Raw genomic sequence first — 19,834 nt, forward strand, 5'->3', positions numbered from 1 at the left:
CACAGGCCGAAGAAGTTAAGGTTCCACCCCAAACAACTATATTTTTCCGCCAGGCAAGGAGAGCTGCAAAAAGTGTTACTTATGTTGGGTAAGTATGAAGACTGCTGTTTCAAAGAATGGATTACTTATTGAGACAGAATATCTGTGAACTATGTGCGTCTCTATTATTTTGCTATAAGCGTACAGTTCTGTTATGTTTTGAGAGTCAACGCCGTGGGCTCTGATGACTGGCAATTTGATGCTAGGCTGTGATTGCAAGTACATTTTCTTATAAGCAGTTCATTTGCCTGTAAAGCTGGAAGGATCCTGTGGAGGAACACAGTATGAAGTATTTAAAGATCATGAATATAAGGTACCCACTCCCTTTGTTTTTAGTCAGACTACACATTATAGTGTGTGGAATCAATATTCAAACAATTTATCTGGTTAATTCAGGAGTTAATTGGCTAAATCATCCCCATCTGTATTTCCTGGGCTGATTGGTTAAGTTTTATTTGTTGTCAGTTACAATAAAATAGGTTAAGTGCAGGAAAGACAAGGCATGCCAGGGGCACAGTTTTAACTTAACCAAATAGTGCCGATATTCAGCACTAAGCAGTTAAACATGACCAGTTGTTGGGCCAGATAATATAACAGGTCTGAGTTAACTGGATATACTTAGCATTGCCCATTTACCTGGATATTTCTTTAAATTCCTAGTTAAAGTTAACTAGATAACTTTCCAGTTTAGTTTGATCAGATTTAGCACTTTTGAATACTGATCACATATCTAGAACAATGTTTAATGTTTTTGATTTGATAGATTATTTCTTGCAGAACAGCATCAAAACTGTGTGCATAACTAATGGATAGAAGATAAACAGACATCAAGAAATTTATTTATTTATTTGTTGCATTTGTATCCCACCTCTTTGCAGGCTCAGAGTGGCTTACAATACATCATGAGTAGTGGAGGAATGTTAATAGATAAACATTTGGTATGGCAGGATCTTGGTCAGCATGATGACAGTAAAACAAACAAAATGCTGAAAGAGATATGAAATACTAAAAGCTTTTAAAGTAAAATACAATTGAAAACCGCTGGTCCCTACCTAAATGAGTAAGGTGGATGTTGGGGGGTGGGGTGGGGAGAGAGCAGACCTGGTTAAATCTACTTCCAACTCAAGATTGCCCATGATCCAGGAGACTAAACTCATGAGCTAATTGCCAATGTGCAAATTCGGTGGAAAAATCAATTGGCTAAAGTCAAGCTAGATTAGGGAAGGCTTAGCACAGTAACCATTTATTGAGTGTGTATTTAAACGTCAAGGAACTCAGCTGAGATCTCATATCAGTAGGTTGTCTGTTTCAGAGTACAGGGGCTTGATAATCAGAGGTTGAGGGATGAGTGAGTGAAAGCCTCATTCTAATAGGGACTGGAAGACAAAGGAGATTGCATTTCAGAGATCCAAGAGGGAGCATAATGAAGTGAAGATCATACACAGGTTGGCCTTATATACTCTATAGCTCTGCTACACTGATAAAATATCATATGCTGTTGTGAATATCTGAAAGCAAAATGTATATGTATTAGCATGAATTACCACAAAATAATCCCGTTCTTTTTGATAATGTTGCTTCTAATTTACTTTCTCGGGTTACTTTTCCCTTTCTTAAAACAAATGCAATCACAAAACGGATTCTCTGAAGACAAGCCGTTCGTAGAGTCACACAAGTGGGTCAGCTGAAAGCATTCAGCATGAGCAGACGCAAATCTTCTCAAGCTTTCTGGGAAAACAAAAGCCTGCATGTTAGTTCCCACATTACAGCAGTCATGTGGCTCCTCTCACTTTTTTTTTTTTTTTTTTTTGCTAAGATTGCCAGACATGTCTCCAGGAAATATGGTGGCTCAGAACCTCTGGGGAAAATGTCTAGTCCTTCCCCTGCCTTCTGCCCAAAGTGTTTCTAGGTTTTTTTTTTCTGTAGCTCAGTCTTCAGTTGCACATAATATAATGGCAGGTGGGCTGTAACCTTTTCTTCCATCTCATGATCAAGAGGAAGGAGAAGAATCACTTTTACCCAATGAGCTGTCCTCATTCCTGGTTTGCATAATTAAATAGGTTTGCGACCTGTACTATAGGCAGCCTCAGCAGTCTCCTTGGTGGCTGATGATAATAGCCTATTTGAATTAAAATATATTTTAGCCTCAAGAAGTGACAACCTTCCAAGGTACTAAGAGATACCAGAGAGGTTGGCAGCCTTCCCATCTTGAAGTTGCTATAGAAAGTGCAGCAGGGGCATGGCCAGAACTTTTAATTTTGGAGGGGGCCTGGGGATGGACTGGGGGGGGGGGGGAGGGCAAGCATCCCCCCACCCCTCCCAGTCATTTGTTTCCACAACATCATATTTTTGCTGACGGGGATGCTTAAGCCCCGCTAGCTGAAGAGATTTGCCACTGGAGACCCACTTCTGCTGCCTGAGCAGCAAGGAAGCTGGTGGGTACTCTAACCTCTGACACAGACACTTCTGCGCATGCTCAGTTTAATGCATGAACTGAGCCTGGGTGGAAATGCTGGCATCGGTGGCTGGAGCACTCCACCGACTTCCTGCTGCTCAGGCAGCACTGGTGGGTGCTCCTGCCATCCCTGCTATCCATAAATTTGATGCTGCAAGTTTGAAGGAGGCCTGAGCCCAAATTGGGGGTAGGCCTCATGCCTGTGAGGCCCCCCTCCCTCCTTGGCTACACCACTGATTTGCAGTGTAGTAGACTTCTGCTGTCCATTTCTTATGATCTCATTCTTGAGCGGTAATGCCTAATTATCATCCCCAGGACTATTTCTATAAGTTTGTGTCATATTGGCAAATTAAAAAAGACATAGCGGGGATGGGACGACTTCCCTATGAAGAAAGACTAAGGAGGCTAGTGCTTTTCAGCTTGGAGAAGAGACGGCTGAGGGGAGACATGATAGAGGTATATATAAAATATTGAGTGGAGTAGAACAGGTGGATGTGAAGCGTCTGTTCACGCTTTCCAAAAATACTAGGACTAGGGAGCATGCGATGAAACTACAGTGTAGTAAACTTAAAACAAATCGGAGAAAATGTTTCTTCACCCAATGCCTAATTAAACTCTGGAATTCGTTGTCAGAGAACGTGGTGAAGGCGGTTAGCTTAGCAGAGTTTAAAAAGGGGCTAGACGGTTTCCTAAAGGACAAGTCCATAAACCACTACTAAATGGACTTGGGAAAAATCCACAATTCCAGGAATAACATGTATAGAATGTTTGTACGTTTGGGAAGCTCGCCAGGTGCCCTTGGCCTGGATTGGCCGCTGTCGTGGACAGGATGCTGGGCTCGATGGACCTTTGGTCTTTTCCCGGTGTGGCATTACTTATGTACTTAAAATTTTCAAGAGATTTTACTCAACAAAAATTTCTGTCCCCCCCATTGTTTTTTTTTTTTGTTAATGACAGCTCTTATCAAGGCAGTTCCTCTTACATGACTCATCAAACAAACTTGCTTATCTTATCTTTGAAGACAGCAATTCTTGTAACCCACAAATATTCACCTTCCCTTCAGAGAACCATGGGGCATCTGCTGTGTGAGAATTCTTCACATATTCAGTAAGCAACTTTAGCTTTTCCAGAAAGCTATGGAAAATTCATGTGTATCTAGCATGGCCCATTTTTGTGACTGGTGAACTGCTGTCTTCAAAAATTACCTGCTATTTGAATAAAGTCAGAATATCAGAGCAGACCGAGATTTCCAAAATGCTTGTTTTTTTTTCTTTGCTTTATTTCAATGCATTGTGCTTTTGTGTTAACGTGGATCCTTTTTTTTTGTTTTTGCTTTCCAGTGGATGGGATCGACCCAAACTTTAAAATGGAGCAACAGAGTAGGAGAACACCACTCCACGCTGCTGCAGAAGTGGGCCAGGTGGACATCTGTCACATGCTTGTCCAGGTGAATAGACTAATATTATTGTTCTAAAAGCATTCATTCCACTCAATCCAAAGCCTCAGCTCTCAACAGCAGAATATAGAAATTATGATATTTTCAAATACAAGAAAACAGTCTATACTATCAGTGTGACACTAGAATCAAATAAATCTATAGTGAATGAAGAAAAATATACATTTCCCCCAAAGTTAGGATTAAAACATCCTTCCTAACCAAACAAGAGGACTAAATACCATTCCTATGGCAATAAGTATCTACCTGATATATATTTCTTTAATAATCCACCAAGGATAAGCTTGTCTAGGTTGGGTGGGATAAAAATTTGTTAATAAAATAAGTTTACTTTTAGCTTTGAATGCATATTGGTCATCCCTGTCCAATCTCTCATGAATCAACAACAAAGTGCTGATCATGATGGTGCACGTGTCTCTCTGTGCACTGCACACTAACTTATCCTTTGTGCTTGGTTTCCTTGATGGGGAAGAGGGAGAGTAGGAGCCACAGTCTTCCTTCCTGATCTAATGCTCCATAGACCTCTAACCCTATGGATTCTTTCATCTGAAGCTTGCGGAGGGGTGTTGTCTGAAGTGCTGACTGAGTAAGGAGGACCAGCTTCTCCTTTAACCTTTGAGATCTCTTTGAGCCCAGAAGGATGGCAGTACAAGTGGAACCTTGCTGCAGATAGACCCATCAATGCCCTGGATGAGAAGCTTCAATGTGGATGCTGGAGGAGCCACATTAGTTCTCAAAGGAGGAGTCTTATGGGATACCTTCTGATCCTTCTCTGCCTCAAGAGATGTAAACCGGAACTTGAGGGTCTCTCTTTCACCAGTTTCGTCAGGGAGATGGCTTCTGCCATCCCATTTAAGATAGAGATGGAGGAAGAGCCCAGGGCAAAAATATGAACTGTCCTGGACTACAAGTCTCCTCCTAAGGAGAAGGGGTCATGGTACCATGGCACCCTATCCTTAAAGATGCACTGATGGAGAACTAGGAATCGTTCTGATATTTACTGAAGGGTGGTATATCAAATGCCTAATAATAAATTAAACCTAAGAAGGTGGACACATTGAGGCATATTTTCAAAGCACTTTGGGAGGCTAAGTTCCATAGGTTTCTATGGAACTTTGGGAGGCTAAGTGCTTTGAAAATGAGCCTCTTTGTATTGTATCCATAAAGCTACTGAATTTGAGTGGGCTCAGCTGCCACACCACTTTCTGGTGGTCGAATCCACCCTCAAATGAACTAGGAGCTCAAGGACTCATGCCTTGGTGCCCCCAGGTAGAGGCACTCAGACACTAGACTCATTTGAGAAGAAAGCTTTTCAGGCCTCAATGCTCATTGCCCACATCCAGTCCTACTAGCTCTACACGAGCCTTTACTTGCAATCTTTGGTTTGCAGTACACTAAGTCTTGCTGATTCCGTCCCACAGGAGCAGGCCACAGAGCTTCACCAGTTGGCCATTAAGCAGCTGGAGTGTCGGAAGAATCTAGCAAGGGTCGCATATGGCTCTTTTGACATAGCATCCAGACTCTCCGCCATGGGTGTGGGGATGCTCAGATTATCATGGCTGCATGTCTTTGAGAGATTGGCAGATGTTCCTTGCTGAGGTGACAATCTGTTTGGAGATAAGGTAGAAGAGGTCGCAGATATCAGAAACATACCAACACTGATAATTTGGAGAATTTGACTGCCTTTTTAGAGACTGCTCAGGATGAAATTACTCAATGTTCAACTCTATTAGTTTCCTTCTCTTCAGAGGCAGATAAAGTGATGGTTATGAAGAATTATTTTAAGAAGAAAGATTTTCTTTTTTTATGGAGGAAAGCTCCAGATATTTTCTGATGTTTCAAGGGCCACCCAGGCTAGGCGTAAACAATTTCTTCAGTTTAAATCTAGAGTTTTGACTTTGAGGTCCTCATTCTTTCTAAATGTTTGATTTATTTTTCTGATGTTTATTATACCTTTTTTAGAACCAGATGCCTATACCCAGGGAACGAGCTTTTGACTGCTTCTAGGAGAGCATAGCCACACTCAAAAGTAAACATTCTGGATGGCTTACCAGTAAGGAGGCGCTGAATTTTTACCAACACAGGTGGCCCCTTCTAACCTCCAGCCAGTGGGTTCTTCAGATGGTCTGTCTAAGTTGCACCCTTCATTGGCATCAATGACCACCAAATTACCCACCAAGAGCATCATACATCAGCTCTTGGCACAAGCAGGTACTTGTAGAGGAGATCTCTGCCCTTCTACATACTAATGTGGTTGAGCACGTACCACCCAAAGAAGAAGGGAAGGGATTCAGTTGTACTTCCTTGTGCCCAAAGAGACAGGGGAATTTCATCCCATCCTAGACCTAAGGACCCTGAATAGATTCCTGGCCAAAGAAAAGTTCAGGATGATTTCCCTGGGCACCCTTCTCCCCATGATTCAGGAAAACGATCAGGGCCACGAAGAGACAGAACTGGGGTGGGGCTGCTGCCCTTTTACCTTTCTATGTCTGTTTCTCCCTAGGTCTGTCACTCTCCTGCTCCTGTGTGCTGGGACCTGTGTGAGTCCAAACACACAGGAGCAGGAGAGAGATAGACTGAAGGAGCAGAATCTTTGGAGGCTGGGCCTGGGGACTCTTGCTCCCCCTGGCCTCCCCCCTGAAAACGATTGGCTAAGCTCTCTGGACTTGGATGCCTATATCCACATTTCGATACTTTCCAGTTATTGACAGTATCTCAGATTCTGAATAGGGAAACACTACTTCCAGTACCGCATTCTGCCATTTAGCCTTTTGTCAGCTCCCAGGGTATTCACCAAGTGTCTAGCGGTAGTTGTGGTGTATTTGTGTAGTTTGGGAGTATATGTGTTTCGTTATCAGGATGATCTGGAGCATGTTGCAGGAGGGGACGTTGGAGTCAATGCACTTAACTATTCAGGTGTTGGAGCTACTAGGGTTCGTCATTAAACTGCCCCTCCTTCTCTCGGTCCAGCGATTGGTGTACATAGGAGCTCTGCTTGATATATTGCAAGCTTGGGCTTTTCTTCCACAAGGGAGAGCAGAGGCCTTATCCACACTCGCAAGCCTGAAGCAGCATGCAGGTCACAGCTTGGCAAATTTTGAGATTGATGGACCTCAACAGGGCACGTCTCCATTTGAGAGAAGCCCAGTGGACCCTAGCTTCCCAGTAGTCTTAGGTGGCTGGGAATCTAGTGGATGCAATCCAGTGTCCTTCAAAGTTGACTCATGCTCTTCTCTGGTGGACAATTCAAATGAATTAGAATGTGGGACTATCATTCTAAATTCCACCTCCTCAGAAGGTGCTAACAACAGATGCATCCATCCTGGGATGGGGAGCTCATGTGTATGGGCTTCACACCAGGGGAACTTTGTCTGCTCAGGAAACAGATATCCATATCCACCTTCCTGAGCTGAACGACATTTGGAACTCTAGAATCTTTCAGAGATCGGATGCAGAACAAAATTATTCTCATTCAAATGGACAGCTACATTGCAGTGTGTCAGGAAGCAGTGGAAATCTGGCAGTGGGCCTTCCTTCACAGAATGGTCTTCCGAGCCATATACCTACCAGAAAAGGACAACTACCTGGCGGACAGATTGAGCAGGGTTTTGTAACCATATGAGTGGTCTCTCAACATGGACGTAGCCTGCAAAAACGTCTGAGAGTGGAGCACATTTTGCCACTCATCTCAACAACAAAGTCCCCCAGTTCTGTTCCAGGCTCATGTCACACGGCCAACTAGCATCAGATGTGTTTCTCCTACGTTGGGAGGAAAGGCTTCTGTATGCGTATCTTCCAATACCTCTCATAGAGAACACTTTGCTGAACGTCAAGCAAGACTAGGGAACTATGATCTTAATTTTACCTTACGTGCCAAGGCAGATCTGGTTTCCTCTTCTGGAGCTGTTCTCCGAAGATCCGTGGAGATTGAAATATTTTTCACCTCTTATCATGCAGAATGAGGGATCTCTTCTGCATCCCAACCTCCAATCTCTGGCCCTCATGACTTGGATGTTGAGAGCATAGAATTTGAATCCTTGGATTTCCCAGAGAGAGTCTCCCACATCTTACTGGCTTCCAGGAAAGACTCCACTAACAGATGTTACTTATTCAAGTGGAGGAGGTTCGCTGTCTGGTGTGAGGGCAAGACCTTAGATCCCCTCACCTGCCCTACACAAAAACTGCTTGGAATACCTCCTGCATCTCTTTGAGTCTAGCTTGAAAACCAACACTGTAAGGATTCATCTCATTGCAATTAGTGCTTATTATCATTGTGTAGGAGGTAAGCCCATCTCTGAACAGCCTCCAGTTGTTCACTTCATGCGAGGTTTGCTATTAACAAAACCTTCTGACAAATCTCCAACTGTGTCATGGGATCTCAAGCTCCTTTTGAACCACTTGATTCCTGTCATCTGAAATATTTGACCTGGAAAGTTGTGTTTTTGGTGGTGATCACTTCAGCTTGCAGAGTCAGTGAGTTTCACCACAGTAGAGTAGTTCTCTGCATGTACCCTAAATGTTGGAATGCCGTTTGATCAGTCAATTGGCCTACCAATAATATTTTCCCCCAAATCACATGCCCATCCTGGCGAGAGTGTACTGCATATCTTGGATTGCAAGCGAGCCTTAGCCTTCTATCTGGAGCGGACTAAAGCCCATAGACATTCCACCTATTTTTTTTGTTTCCTTTGATCTGAACAGGATGGGGGTAGCCATCAGCAAGTGCACAATTTCTAATTGGCTAGCAGAGTGCATGTCCTTTACTTATGCTTGGGCTGGGTTGACTCTAGAGGGTCATGTCAAAGCTTATTAATGTCACAGCCATGGCTTTGTCTGTATCCCACTTAAGGTCAGCCTCTGTAGAGGAGATTTACAAAGCTATGACATTGTCATCTGGCCACACATTCACATCTCATTACTGCCTTGGTAACGATACCCAGCGTGGCAGCTGCTTTGGGCAGGCAATCCTGAAGAATTTGTTTGGTGTCTAGTATCCAACTCCACCCACCCCTAGGCCCAGTTTTCTTTAGTTCCAGGCTACACTTTCAGAACTAATATCTAAATTGTTTCAGGTTAAGTGACTTAGAGACATCGATATTTCAAGCCCCTATTATCCTAATAGGATTGTGTTTTGTGAGACTGTTAGCTAGGGATTCCCAGATGTGAGAATACAATGGCCTGCTTGTCCTAGGAGAACGCAAAGTTACTCACCTGTAGCAGGTGTTCTCCAAGGACAGCAGGCCAGATATTCTCACATCCCTCTCACCTCCTCTTGGAGTTGTATTCTTTAGCTTATTCAAATGACTGAGGAACCCATGCTCACACGTTGAGCTGAAAAGCACCAGCGCATGCGCGGTGGGACGCTGCTAGAAAGTTCTAACTTAGTATTGCTAGTCAGTGACCAAACAGGCTCCGTCGGATGATGTTACCCAGCTGTGAGAATACTTGGCTTGCTGTCCTCAGAGAACACTTCCTACAGGTGAGTAAATTTGCTAAATCTGATAATGTCACTCCGGCTTTAAAACAGCATCCTTGTTTGCTTGGGAATGCCACGTTCAATTTAAAGATTTACTTTTAGCTTTTCAGGTATTTAGATCTGGGGGTCCATCATATCTAACCCCTCTTACTATTCCTTATACACTAACTCATCTTCTAAGGTGTTTAAATGATCATTGTATGGTCCTATTGGTGCCTCGTTTGGCTCAATTAAAGACCACTAGACACAGTGCTTTCTATTTTATGGCACCGACCCTTTGGAACTCATTACCTTATCGTCATGATAAATTGTCTTTGAAAAAATTAAAAATAACCTTTAAAACCTGGGTTTTTCACCAGGCCTTTGACACCTGACCTGACTGGAAATAGATTGATTTGGGCTGCCGTCCTGTAATATGTTTGTCTACTTTGATTTGAATGTTTGCTTTACTATTGAAATTTTTAGTTCTTTCAATGTGTTATTCTTTTTAGTCTGTAAACCACTTTGTACCCAATAAATAAATAAACGTTATTTAAAAGAAGCAACACTTTTAAGTAATGCCTCACTGTCTGTCTTGTTCCCACTGTCAGATAAATAGGCTGCTCCTCCACAAAGACAGTAGAGACGTTATGAAACCTTTGTGGCATAAATGCCACAGCAGGCAATTAAAATTGAAAGAAAGCTTTGGAATGAGGGGTCATAGGTTGAAGATAAAAGAGGATATATAGAGGAGTAATCTAAAGAAATAGGTTTTTACAGAAAGGGTGGTGAATTAGTGGAAAGGCCTCCCGATGGAGGTGGTAGAGATGAAGGCTGTATCTGAATTCAAGAAAGCATGAGACAAGCACATAGGATCTCTAAGGGTAAGGAAATGATAGTAGAAAATAAGGATGGGCATACTGGAAAGGTCATATGGTCTGTATCTGTCATCTTTCTTTTTTACTGTGTTTTTATTAATTTGAGGACAAGAATTTAACAGTTTGATTTAACCGAAGATAACGGCATGCCTCTCTTTCTTCCCATGCTTAACTGGATAGTTGGGGCAAAGTTTAACCAGTCTGCAGGTGGAAAAGTTACCTGAACAAATATTTTGAAAATCAGTCCCAGTATTTTTTCTAATATGTGTTCTAGGCACAGATGTTATCACACCTGTTTAGCTCTGTCAGAAAACATAAGCTACATTGCCAATTATTTTCTAGGCTGTCTTTTGATATGTGCAGACACTAGTCCCTACATCTGAAAGAATAGATTTACCCATCAGCCCTACATGCACAGAATTCCTTATTCAAACTAGCTAGACCAGTCCAAACAGTGGGTTATATCCCTTGATCAGCAGATGGAGGTAGAAAAAACAGAATTTCCAGTACATCACTAGTACAAGAGAGGGTGCAGCCTAGAGGTGGCATTTCTCTGGTGCGAGTTGGTCTTCTGCAGCTGGCCTTTTGGTTTGGGGTGGTTTGACTTCCTTAGACCCAGGCCACAGCCAGTGTCCTGCTGGTTGAGTCCAGGGATTATTTTTCCTTCCAGGGGTACTACTACTACTACTTATCATTTCTATAGCGCTTCAAGACATATGCAGTGCTGTACACTTGAACATGAAGAGACAGACCCTGTTTGACAGAGCTTACAATCTAATTAGGACAGACAAACAGGACAAATAAGAGATAAGGGAATAACAAAGGTGGGAATGATAAAATACGGGTACTTAACAAATGAGTAAGGGTTAGGAGTTAAAAGCAACATCAAAAAGGTAGGCTTTTAGCCTAGATTTGAAGACTGCCAGAGATGGAGCTTGATGTACCGGCTCAGGGAGTCTATTCCAGGCATATGGTGCAGCAAGATAAAAGGAATACAGTTTGGAGTTAGCGGTGGAGGAGAAGGGTGCAGATAAGAGAGATTTACCCAGTGAACAGAGTTCCCAGGGAGGAGTGTAGGGAGAGATAAGAGTGGAGAGGTACTGAGGAGCTGCAGAGTGAATGCACTTGTAAGTCAATAAGAGGAGTTTGAACTGTATGCGGAAATAGATAGGGAGCCAGTGAAGTAATTTGAGGAGAGGGCTAATATGAGCATAGCGACACTGGCGGAATATAAGTCGTGCAGCAGAATTTTGAACAGATTGAAGAGGAGAGAGATGGCTTAGTGGGAAACCTGTGAGAAGCAAGTTGCAATAGTCTAAGCGAGAGGTGATAAGAGTGTGGGTAAGGGTTCTGGTAGTGTGCTCAGAAAGGAAAGGGCGAATTTTGGTGATATTATAGAGAAAGAAATGACAGGTTTTAGCAGTCTGCTGAATATGTGCAGAGAAGGAGAGAGAAGAGTCGAAGATGACCCCAAGGTTACGAGCTGATGAGACAGGGAGGATGAGAGTGTTCTCCACAGAAATAGAGAATGGGGGAAAGATAAGAAGCTCAGTCTTGGTCATGTTTAGTTTGATGGCAATCCAGGCAGCAATATTGGACAGGCAGGCTGATACTTTGTGGAGAGGTAGATCTGGAAGTCATCAGCATAAAGGTGATATTGAAAACCATGGGATGAGATTAGAGTACCAAGGGAAGTATAGATGGAGAAAAGAAGAGGTCCCAGGACAGATCCCTGATGTACACCAACTGATAGTGGGATATAAGTGGAGGAGGATCCACCAGAGTATACACTAAAAGTACGATGGGAGAGATAAGAAGAAAACCAGGAAAGAACAGAGTCCTGAAATCCAAGTGAGGACAGCGTATCAATGAGTAGGCTGTGATAAACAGTGTCAAAAGCAGCAGATAGATTGAGAAGGATGAGGATAGACCTTTGGATCTGGCCAGGAACAGGTCATTGGAGACCTTAGCATGTGCTGTTTCAGTTGAATGAAGAGGGCGAAAGCCAGATTGAAGTGGATCAAGAATAGCTTGAGATGAAAGAAAGTCAAGACAACCCTTCCTTAGTTGAATTAGGGCTTTGTAGCCTCCTTTATTCAGAGCCCTTGGGGCTCATTTTCAAAGCACTTAGCCTTACAAAGTTCCATAGTAACCTATGGAACTTTGTAAGGCTAAGTGCTTTGAAAATACGCCTCCTTGTCTCCAATATTTAATCGCATAATTTTTCAATTATTTTCTTTTTTCAGAAAGTCCATTTATATTCAGACTCTCCCAGGTACTTATCTGAAGCAGCACTGCTATGCTGTGCAGCACAGCTGTTTCACCCTGGCGTTGTCAGGATTGTTTTTATTATGCAGCACTTTCTGTACCCCTGCTGTGGAATATATTCAGTCTTACTCTTAAGACTGCATATATTCTATGGCAGGGGTACTGAGAGCGTAGCAGTGTTGCTTCAGATAAGTACCTGTGAGAGTTTGAATATAAATGGACTTTATGAAAAGAGAAAACAATTGAAAAATTATAGAATTAAATATTGGAGATTTTTTATGACTAATGAAGAGGTAGGGCATGTCATTAGTCCAAGTTTTACTTTGGATGTTACCTGAGCCACTGAAGTCCTTTTTGCTCCTTATGTATATTTTTTAGCAAATTAACCATTACTTGCGAGTTTTACAGCTGTGAAATTGTTGAGGAGAAGATATTGAACAATTTAACCTGAAATTATTTTGCTATTCTATGTAGGTTTTTTTCTTTTTTTTTTCTTTTAAGTATAGCTATAGAATGCCCTACTTAAAAAAGATTTGAGAGCTGCAGATCACCTTTTATTTTTAAAAGAGACTCCCCTCTTTCCATTAGGCTGGTGCCAATCTGGATACTTGCTCTGAGGACCAGAGGACCCCACTGATGGAGGCATCAGAAAACAACCATCTTGATACTGTGAAATACCTCATCAAGGCAGGAGCGTTAGTAGATCCCAAGGTACACCAGAACTGAATGATAGCTGTCATTATTAATTTTATACTATGTGCACTTTATTGAGCTGAAGTTCTCCTTAACTTAATGTTTTTGAAAAGATTTTTCTGTTTTGAATCTGTATAGGAATTTTGGATCCCAGTGATTATGAGCCTATTTTATTAAGGCAGGATAGGTGCCTATGGGGCTCATTTTCAAAGCACTAAGACTTACAAAGTCTAAATGCTTTGAAAATACACCTCACATGTGTCTTTATAAAGTAGACTTCCCTATCATCAAGCCGATCAATCCATAGACTGGTGGGTTGTGTCCATCTACCAGCACGTGGAGATAGAGAGCAATCTTTTGCCTCCCTATATGTGGTCATGTGCTGCCGGAAATTCCCCAGTATGTTCTCTATCTCAGCAGGTGTGTGGTCACACAGCAGCAGCTCTGGCTAGGTCTCCAAGCCTAATTGTTTAGGTTTTGTTGAGTACCTGGGGTTGAGGGCTCTTCGTGAGCAAGTGCAAACCTGGTGGTGCCAGGTCCCTCCTTTTCTCCCCCCTCCCGCTGGCTCCGTTAAACAAACAAAAAAAAATAATAATAATTTTTTTTTAAAACGTTCAAAAAGGACGTCCATTTGCAGCTGCTCACTGGAACAAGTCGTCGCTGCTCGGAGCAAGAAGCAGGTAATTTTTACCTTTTACTAGTGGGCAGGGGGTTCCCCGAACGGTCTCCACGTGGCTATGGCCTCGGATGGCAAGGGCGCGAAAAGACGCTCCCCGGAACGCGTTCACGCGCCTAGCGGGGAAGTGGGGGGGATCGAAGGTAGAGTCGCCCTTTTTGGGCGCCCTTTTGGAACTGGGAGAGTTCACCGGTTTTTCCTCCGGCGCGGTGGCCTTTCCCGCCTTAGGCGCCCATCCCCCGCTGGCCGCCCTCCCGGTCGTGACCGGCCACGCGGCTCGGTCGGCTTCTTCTTGGGCCGCCCTCGAGATAGGAGACGTTAACAGCTTGGTCGCCCTTGAATTGGGCGACAGTAAGAAGTCGTCGAAATTAAAACGCCCTTCTTCCCGCGCGGCTCCTTCTCGGAGTTTCGCGCCGGACGCCATTTTGGGCGCGCAACACGCCTCTCCCCCCGCTACTGGGAGCGCAGATGGAGGGCGCCTCTAGGGCCGCGGCTCAGGCTGCAGAAATGCACAGACTGGGGGGTTTCTCCCCTGAGTTCATTTTGCTGCTGCATCAAGCCTTTCTTATGCAGAACACTGCCCCTGCCCACCTCTCTGAGCGGGGTGATGAGGCCTCTATGCTTAAGCGCCCTTGGGTGGATCTTCCACCCTCAGGGGACTCGGTCTCTTCTGATGTGGATGATGGCAGCGTGTCTGAGTTCTCCCAAAGATCCTTAGCGGAATCGATGGAAGAGACTGATCCTCGCTCGGATGGAGCGGACGACCCCTCTGCAGCGCGGCTTTTTCGCTCAGAGGATTTGCCCAACCTGCTTGCGCAGGCCATGAGCATTTTGAAGATTGCCTCTCCGGAGGAAGGCTCTCTCAGCCTCTACTGGCTTCGCCATTATGCTGGGAACGAAGCGCCCACCTAGAACCTTCCACGTTCATGAAGCCATGCAGGTCTTAATTTCAGCGCAATGGGATGCCCCTGAGGCGAGCCTGAAAGTAGCCAGGGCTATGTCCTGTCTGTACCTCTTTCCTGAGGGGGAACGGGAAGCCTTTGTCTGGCCCACGGTAGATTCCTTAATCACTGCCGTGACTAAGAAAACGGTGCTGCCGGTGGAAGGTAGCACTGCCCTGAAGGACGCCTAAGACAGGAGAATGGAGGCGGCCTTAAAGTTGTCCTTTGAGGTGGCCGCTCTGAGTTTGCAAGCCTCGGTTTGCGGCTCCTTCGTGGCTAGGGCGTGCCTGACTGTTTTGCAGCGGGCTTCCCCCTCTGACCCTTCCTGGAGGGGCGGAATGGCCGACCCTGGAGTCGCGTTTGGCCTACTTGGCAGACTTGCTATATGATGTTTTGAGAGCCTCGGCCAAGGGCATGGCTCAGACAGTCTCTGCGCGGCGGTGGCTCTGGCTTAAGCACTGGTCGGCTGACCATGCCTCTAAATCTCGCCTAGCCAAGTTGCCTTTTAAAGGCAAGCTGCTCTTTGGGGACGAGCTGGACAAGATCGTGACGGAGCTCGGCACATCCAAGGGCAAGAGGTTGCCAGAGGTCAGGACTCGGGCCGGCAGTACCCGTCCTGGTTCCTCTAAGGGCCAATTCCAGGAAGCCCGTCGGTATCGCCCGGGCTAGTCGGCCTCCTCTGCCTCCGCTTCCTTCAAACGGAACTTCTCCCCCAAGCAGCATTCCTTTCGTAGGGACCGCCGTCCCAGAGTTTCGTCCTCCGGCCCGCCCCCAGGGTCGCGTACCCAATGACGGGGACCTGGTCCATGGCCCAGTGCAGATAGGAGGAAGGTTGTCCTCGTTTCTGGGTGAGTGGACCAGGGTAACTTCAGACGCTTGGGTTCTGGAAGTCATCAGAGACGGGCTACAAGCTAGAGTTCTGCCAACCCCTAAGAGACGGGTTTGTAAACTCTCCTTGCAAGTCTCAGGTCAAAGCAGCTGCCGTGCAGCAGACTTTGAGCAATCTGATCTGCCTGGGCACTGTGGTCCCGGTGTCAGTAGATCAGCTTGGCAAGGGGCGCTACTCCATTTACTTTGTGGTGCCAAAGAAAGAAGGATCTGCTCGGCCTATTCTCGACCTCAAGGGAGTCAATCAGACCTTGAAAGTTCGGCACTTCCGGATGAAGACCCTCCGCTCCGTAATAGCTGCGGTGAAAAAGGGAGAATTCCTGGCCTCCCTGGACATCAAGGAAGCTTACCTACATATTCCCATCTGGCCGCCTCATCAGCGCTTTCTGCGCTTTGCAGTGCTGGGCCGACACTTCCAGTTCAGAGCCCTCCCGTTCGGGTTGGCTACGGCTCCGCGGACCTTCTCCAAAGTAATGGTGGTCATCGCGGCCTTCCTCCTATCTGGACGACTGGCTGATCCGAGCCCCTTCCTATGCGGAGTGCGGGAGAGCCTCAGACAGGGTCATTGCTCTTCTGAGCTCCCTGGGATGGATCATCAACTGGGAGAAAAGCCCACTTGGGAGTTCGATTCGACACCCAAGTGGGCAGAGTGTTCCTGCCGGACAACCGGAGCGTCAAGCTTTAGACCCAGGTGGGCCAGTTCCTAGCCTCCTCTACTCTTCGGGCTTGGGACTATGTGCAGCTGTTGGGCTCCATGACGGCCACGATGGAGGTAGTGCCCTGGGCCAGGGCTCATATGAGACCACTACAGCACTCTCTTCTGCGGCGGTGGACTCCAGTCTCGGAGGATTACGCCGTACGCCTTGCTTTGGATCCAGCGGTGCGAAAGGGCTGAGCTGATGGCTAAGGCCAGGCAAGCTGTCCGCAAGAATGCCTCTTATGACCCCGGAGTGGGTTGTCGTCATGACGGACGCCTGCTTGACGGGCTGGGGAGCCCAATGCCTGGGACGGACAGCGCAGGGGCACTGGTCTCCTGCAGAGACGAAATGGTCCATCAACCTCCTGGAACTCCGAGCCATTCGGTTGGCGCTTCTAGAGTTTCTCCCGGTACTGGTGCTGAGGCCTGTATGGGTCCTGTCGGACAATGCCACGGCTGTGGCCTATGTAAATTGCCAGGGAGGTACCAGGAGCGCCCCTCTAGCCAAGGAGGCCATGAAGCTATGCCTGTGGGCGGAAGCGAATCTGGAACAGCTGTCGGCGGCCCACATTGCAGGAGTCATGAATGTCAAGGCGGACTTTCTCAGTCGCCATACCTTGGATCCCGGAGAATGGCAACTGTGTGCTCGGGCGTTCTTGGACATCACGAAACGCTGGTGCCGGCCGAGCCTGGATCTGATGGCGTCCTCGGCCAATTGCCAAGTGCCGCGTTTTTTCAGCAGAGGACGGGACCCTCGATCTCTGGGAGTCGATGATCTTCTCCAACAGTGGCCGGCACAGGAGCTTCTCTACGTGTTCCCGCCCTGGCCCATGACGGGCAGGGTGCTAGGCCGGGTGGCAGAGCATCCGGGCCGGGTGATCCTGGTGGGTTCGGACTGGCCCAGACGTCCCTGGTATGCGGACTTGGTCAGACTCTCGGTGGACGGCGAGCGGGGCCTCTTACATCAGGGGCCCGTGGTGATGGAGGATTCCTCCCCCTGGCTATTGAGCGGAAGCGGCTGAGGAAGAAGGGCTTCTCAGACAAGGTCATCGCCACTATGCTGAGAGCAAGGAAGCGCTCTACTTCCACCACTTACGCCAGGGTTTGGCGTACCTTTGCGTCGTGGTGCGAGGCAGGCTCTATATCGCCCTTCACTGCTCCAATATCTTCAGTGTTGGCGTTCCTGCAAGAGGGGCTGGAGAAAGGCCTGTCACTCAGTTCGCTGAAAGTCCAGGTGGTGGCTCTAGCTTGCTTCAGGGGCCGTCTGAAGGGGGCTTCCCTGGCTTCATAGCCGGATGTGGTACGCTTTCTCAAAGGAGTTAATCACCTGCGCCCCCCTCTGCACTCGATAGTGCCTACGTTGAATCTCAATCTGGTACTGCGGACCTTGCAGAAGCTGCCCTTCGAGCCCTTGCCAAGGGCATCGCTGAAGGACCTGACGTTGAAAGCAGTCTTCCTGGTGGCTATCACATCAGCCAGAAGAGTTTCCGAGCTCCAGGCGCTCTCGTGTAGAGAACCGTTCCTGCGATTCACTGAGGCAGGAGTATCGATTCGCCCAGTGCCTTCCTTCCTGCCCAAGATTGTTTCTCGATTCCATGTGAATCAGCAGCTTTACCTACCCTCCTTTTGTAGGGAGGATTACCTAGAGGAGTACCCTGCGCTCAAATACCTGGATGTTAGACGGGTCATCATCAGATACTTGGAAGTGACCAATGATTTCCGGAAGTCGGATCATCTGTTCGTGCTGTTCGCAGGCCCTCGTAAGGGTCTGCAGGCATCTAAGCCTACAGTGGCACGTTGGGTCAAGGAGACGATCGCGTCAGCTTATGTGGCGGCGGGGAAGATTCCGCCTATTCAGCTGAAGGCACACTCTACTAGAGCACAAGCAGCCTCGATGGCGGAGTCCAGATCTGTCTCCTTGGAAAAGATTTGCAGAGTGGCTACTTGGTCGTCGGCTCATACCTTCTCACAACATTACCGCTTGGATGTGGCTGCTCGGGCCGAGGCCCAGTTTGGGGCTTCAGTGTTGCGTTCAGGGATTTCCATGTCCCGCCCTGGGTGAGTACTGCTTCGGTACATCCCACCAGTCTATGGATTGATCGGCTTGATGATAGGGAAGGTAAAATTATGTATCATACCTGATAATTTTCTTTCCCTTAATCATAGCCGATCAATCCATAGCCCCTCCCAGATATCTGTATTTGTGTTCAGGTTATATTTCAGGTTCAAGTTCAGTCTTCATTTCCTGTTCACGAGGACTTCGTGTTCAAGTTCTTCCAATTGAAGTCTCTTCGAGTTGAGACGATTTTGTGTTACAGTTAGCTGCTGCTTCCTCTCCCCCCGTTTCGGCGGTGGCTGGACTGATAACTAAATTATGCCGGCGCTCCCTCCCGCTTCGTGCGGCTGTAGGGTAGCTTTGTGTCCCTCCCGCTTCGGCGGTGTTAGGGTAAGCCAGCTCCTCCCGCGGTTGCGGTAGCAGGATAAGCCAGTTCCCCCCCGCGTCGGCGGGTGTGGTTTCCCGCCCACCGCCCCGGCGGTGGTGCGCTGGAATATTTCCCCTCCCCCGCTTCGGCGGTGGTGAGCTGGGCAGAGTGTCCCTTTGTGGGTGTAATTCTCTAAGTGCTGAGTCCTGCGGATGGAGCTTTGATATCGACATACTGAGGAGTTTCCGGCAGCACATGACCACATATAGGGAGGCAAAAAATTGCTCTCTATCTCCACCTGCTGGTAGATGGACACAACCCACCAGTCTATGGATTGATCGGCTATGATTAAGGGAAAGAAAATTATCAGGTATGATACATAATTTTACCTTCCAGAACCAGCCCCATTAACACACAAATACTGATGCCACATTTATACCTGCTCTGATGTTGATGTAAATGTGTGCTTGTACTCCCTGGAGGTACAATTCTATAACAGGGTGCCAATATGTAGGCACCATATTTGTATGGGCAGTGACTCTTACATAAGTATTACCATACTGGGAAAGACCAAAGGTCCATCAAGCCCAGCATCCTGTTTCCAACAGTGGCCAATCCAGGTCACAAATACCTGGAAGATCCCAAAAAAGTACAAAACATTCTATACTGATTATCCCAGAAATAGTGGATTTTCCCCAAGTCCAATTTAATAATGGTCTATGGACTTTTCCTTTAGGAAGCCGTCCAAACCTTTTTTAAACTCCGCTAACCTAACCACCTTTACAACATTCTCTGGCAACGAATTCAAGAGTTTAATTACACGCATGCCCCCTAGTCCTAGTATTTTTGGAAAGTGTAAACAGGCGCTTCACATCTACCCGTTCAACTCCACTCATTATTTTATAGACCTCTATCATATCGACCCTCAGCCGCCTTTTCTCCAAGCTGAAGAGCCCTAGCCGCAT

General features: G+C 46.5%; 1 protein-coding gene across 11 annotated transcripts in view; it reads left to right on the forward strand.

Moving 5' to 3' along the window:
* Positions 1–19,834, forward strand: part of EHMT1 (euchromatic histone lysine methyltransferase 1) — a 698,071-nt gene that overhangs the window by 451,795 nt on the left and 226,442 nt on the right. For all 11 annotated transcript variants that reach the window (XM_030207091.1, XM_030207089.1, XM_030207095.1 and 8 more), the window contains 3 exons: positions 6–88; positions 3,835–3,941; positions 13,140–13,262. In XM_030207091.1, coding sequence (XP_030062951.1) covers positions 6–88; positions 3,835–3,941; positions 13,140–13,262 — 313 coding nt within the window. The remainder of the gene's footprint in view (positions 1–5; positions 89–3,834; positions 3,942–13,139; positions 13,263–19,834) is intronic.

Source organism: Microcaecilia unicolor, chromosome 6, assembly GCF_901765095.1.
Source record: "Microcaecilia unicolor chromosome 6, aMicUni1.1, whole genome shotgun sequence".
Classification (NCBI taxonomy): Eukaryota; Metazoa; Chordata; class Amphibia; order Gymnophiona; family Siphonopidae; genus Microcaecilia; species Microcaecilia unicolor.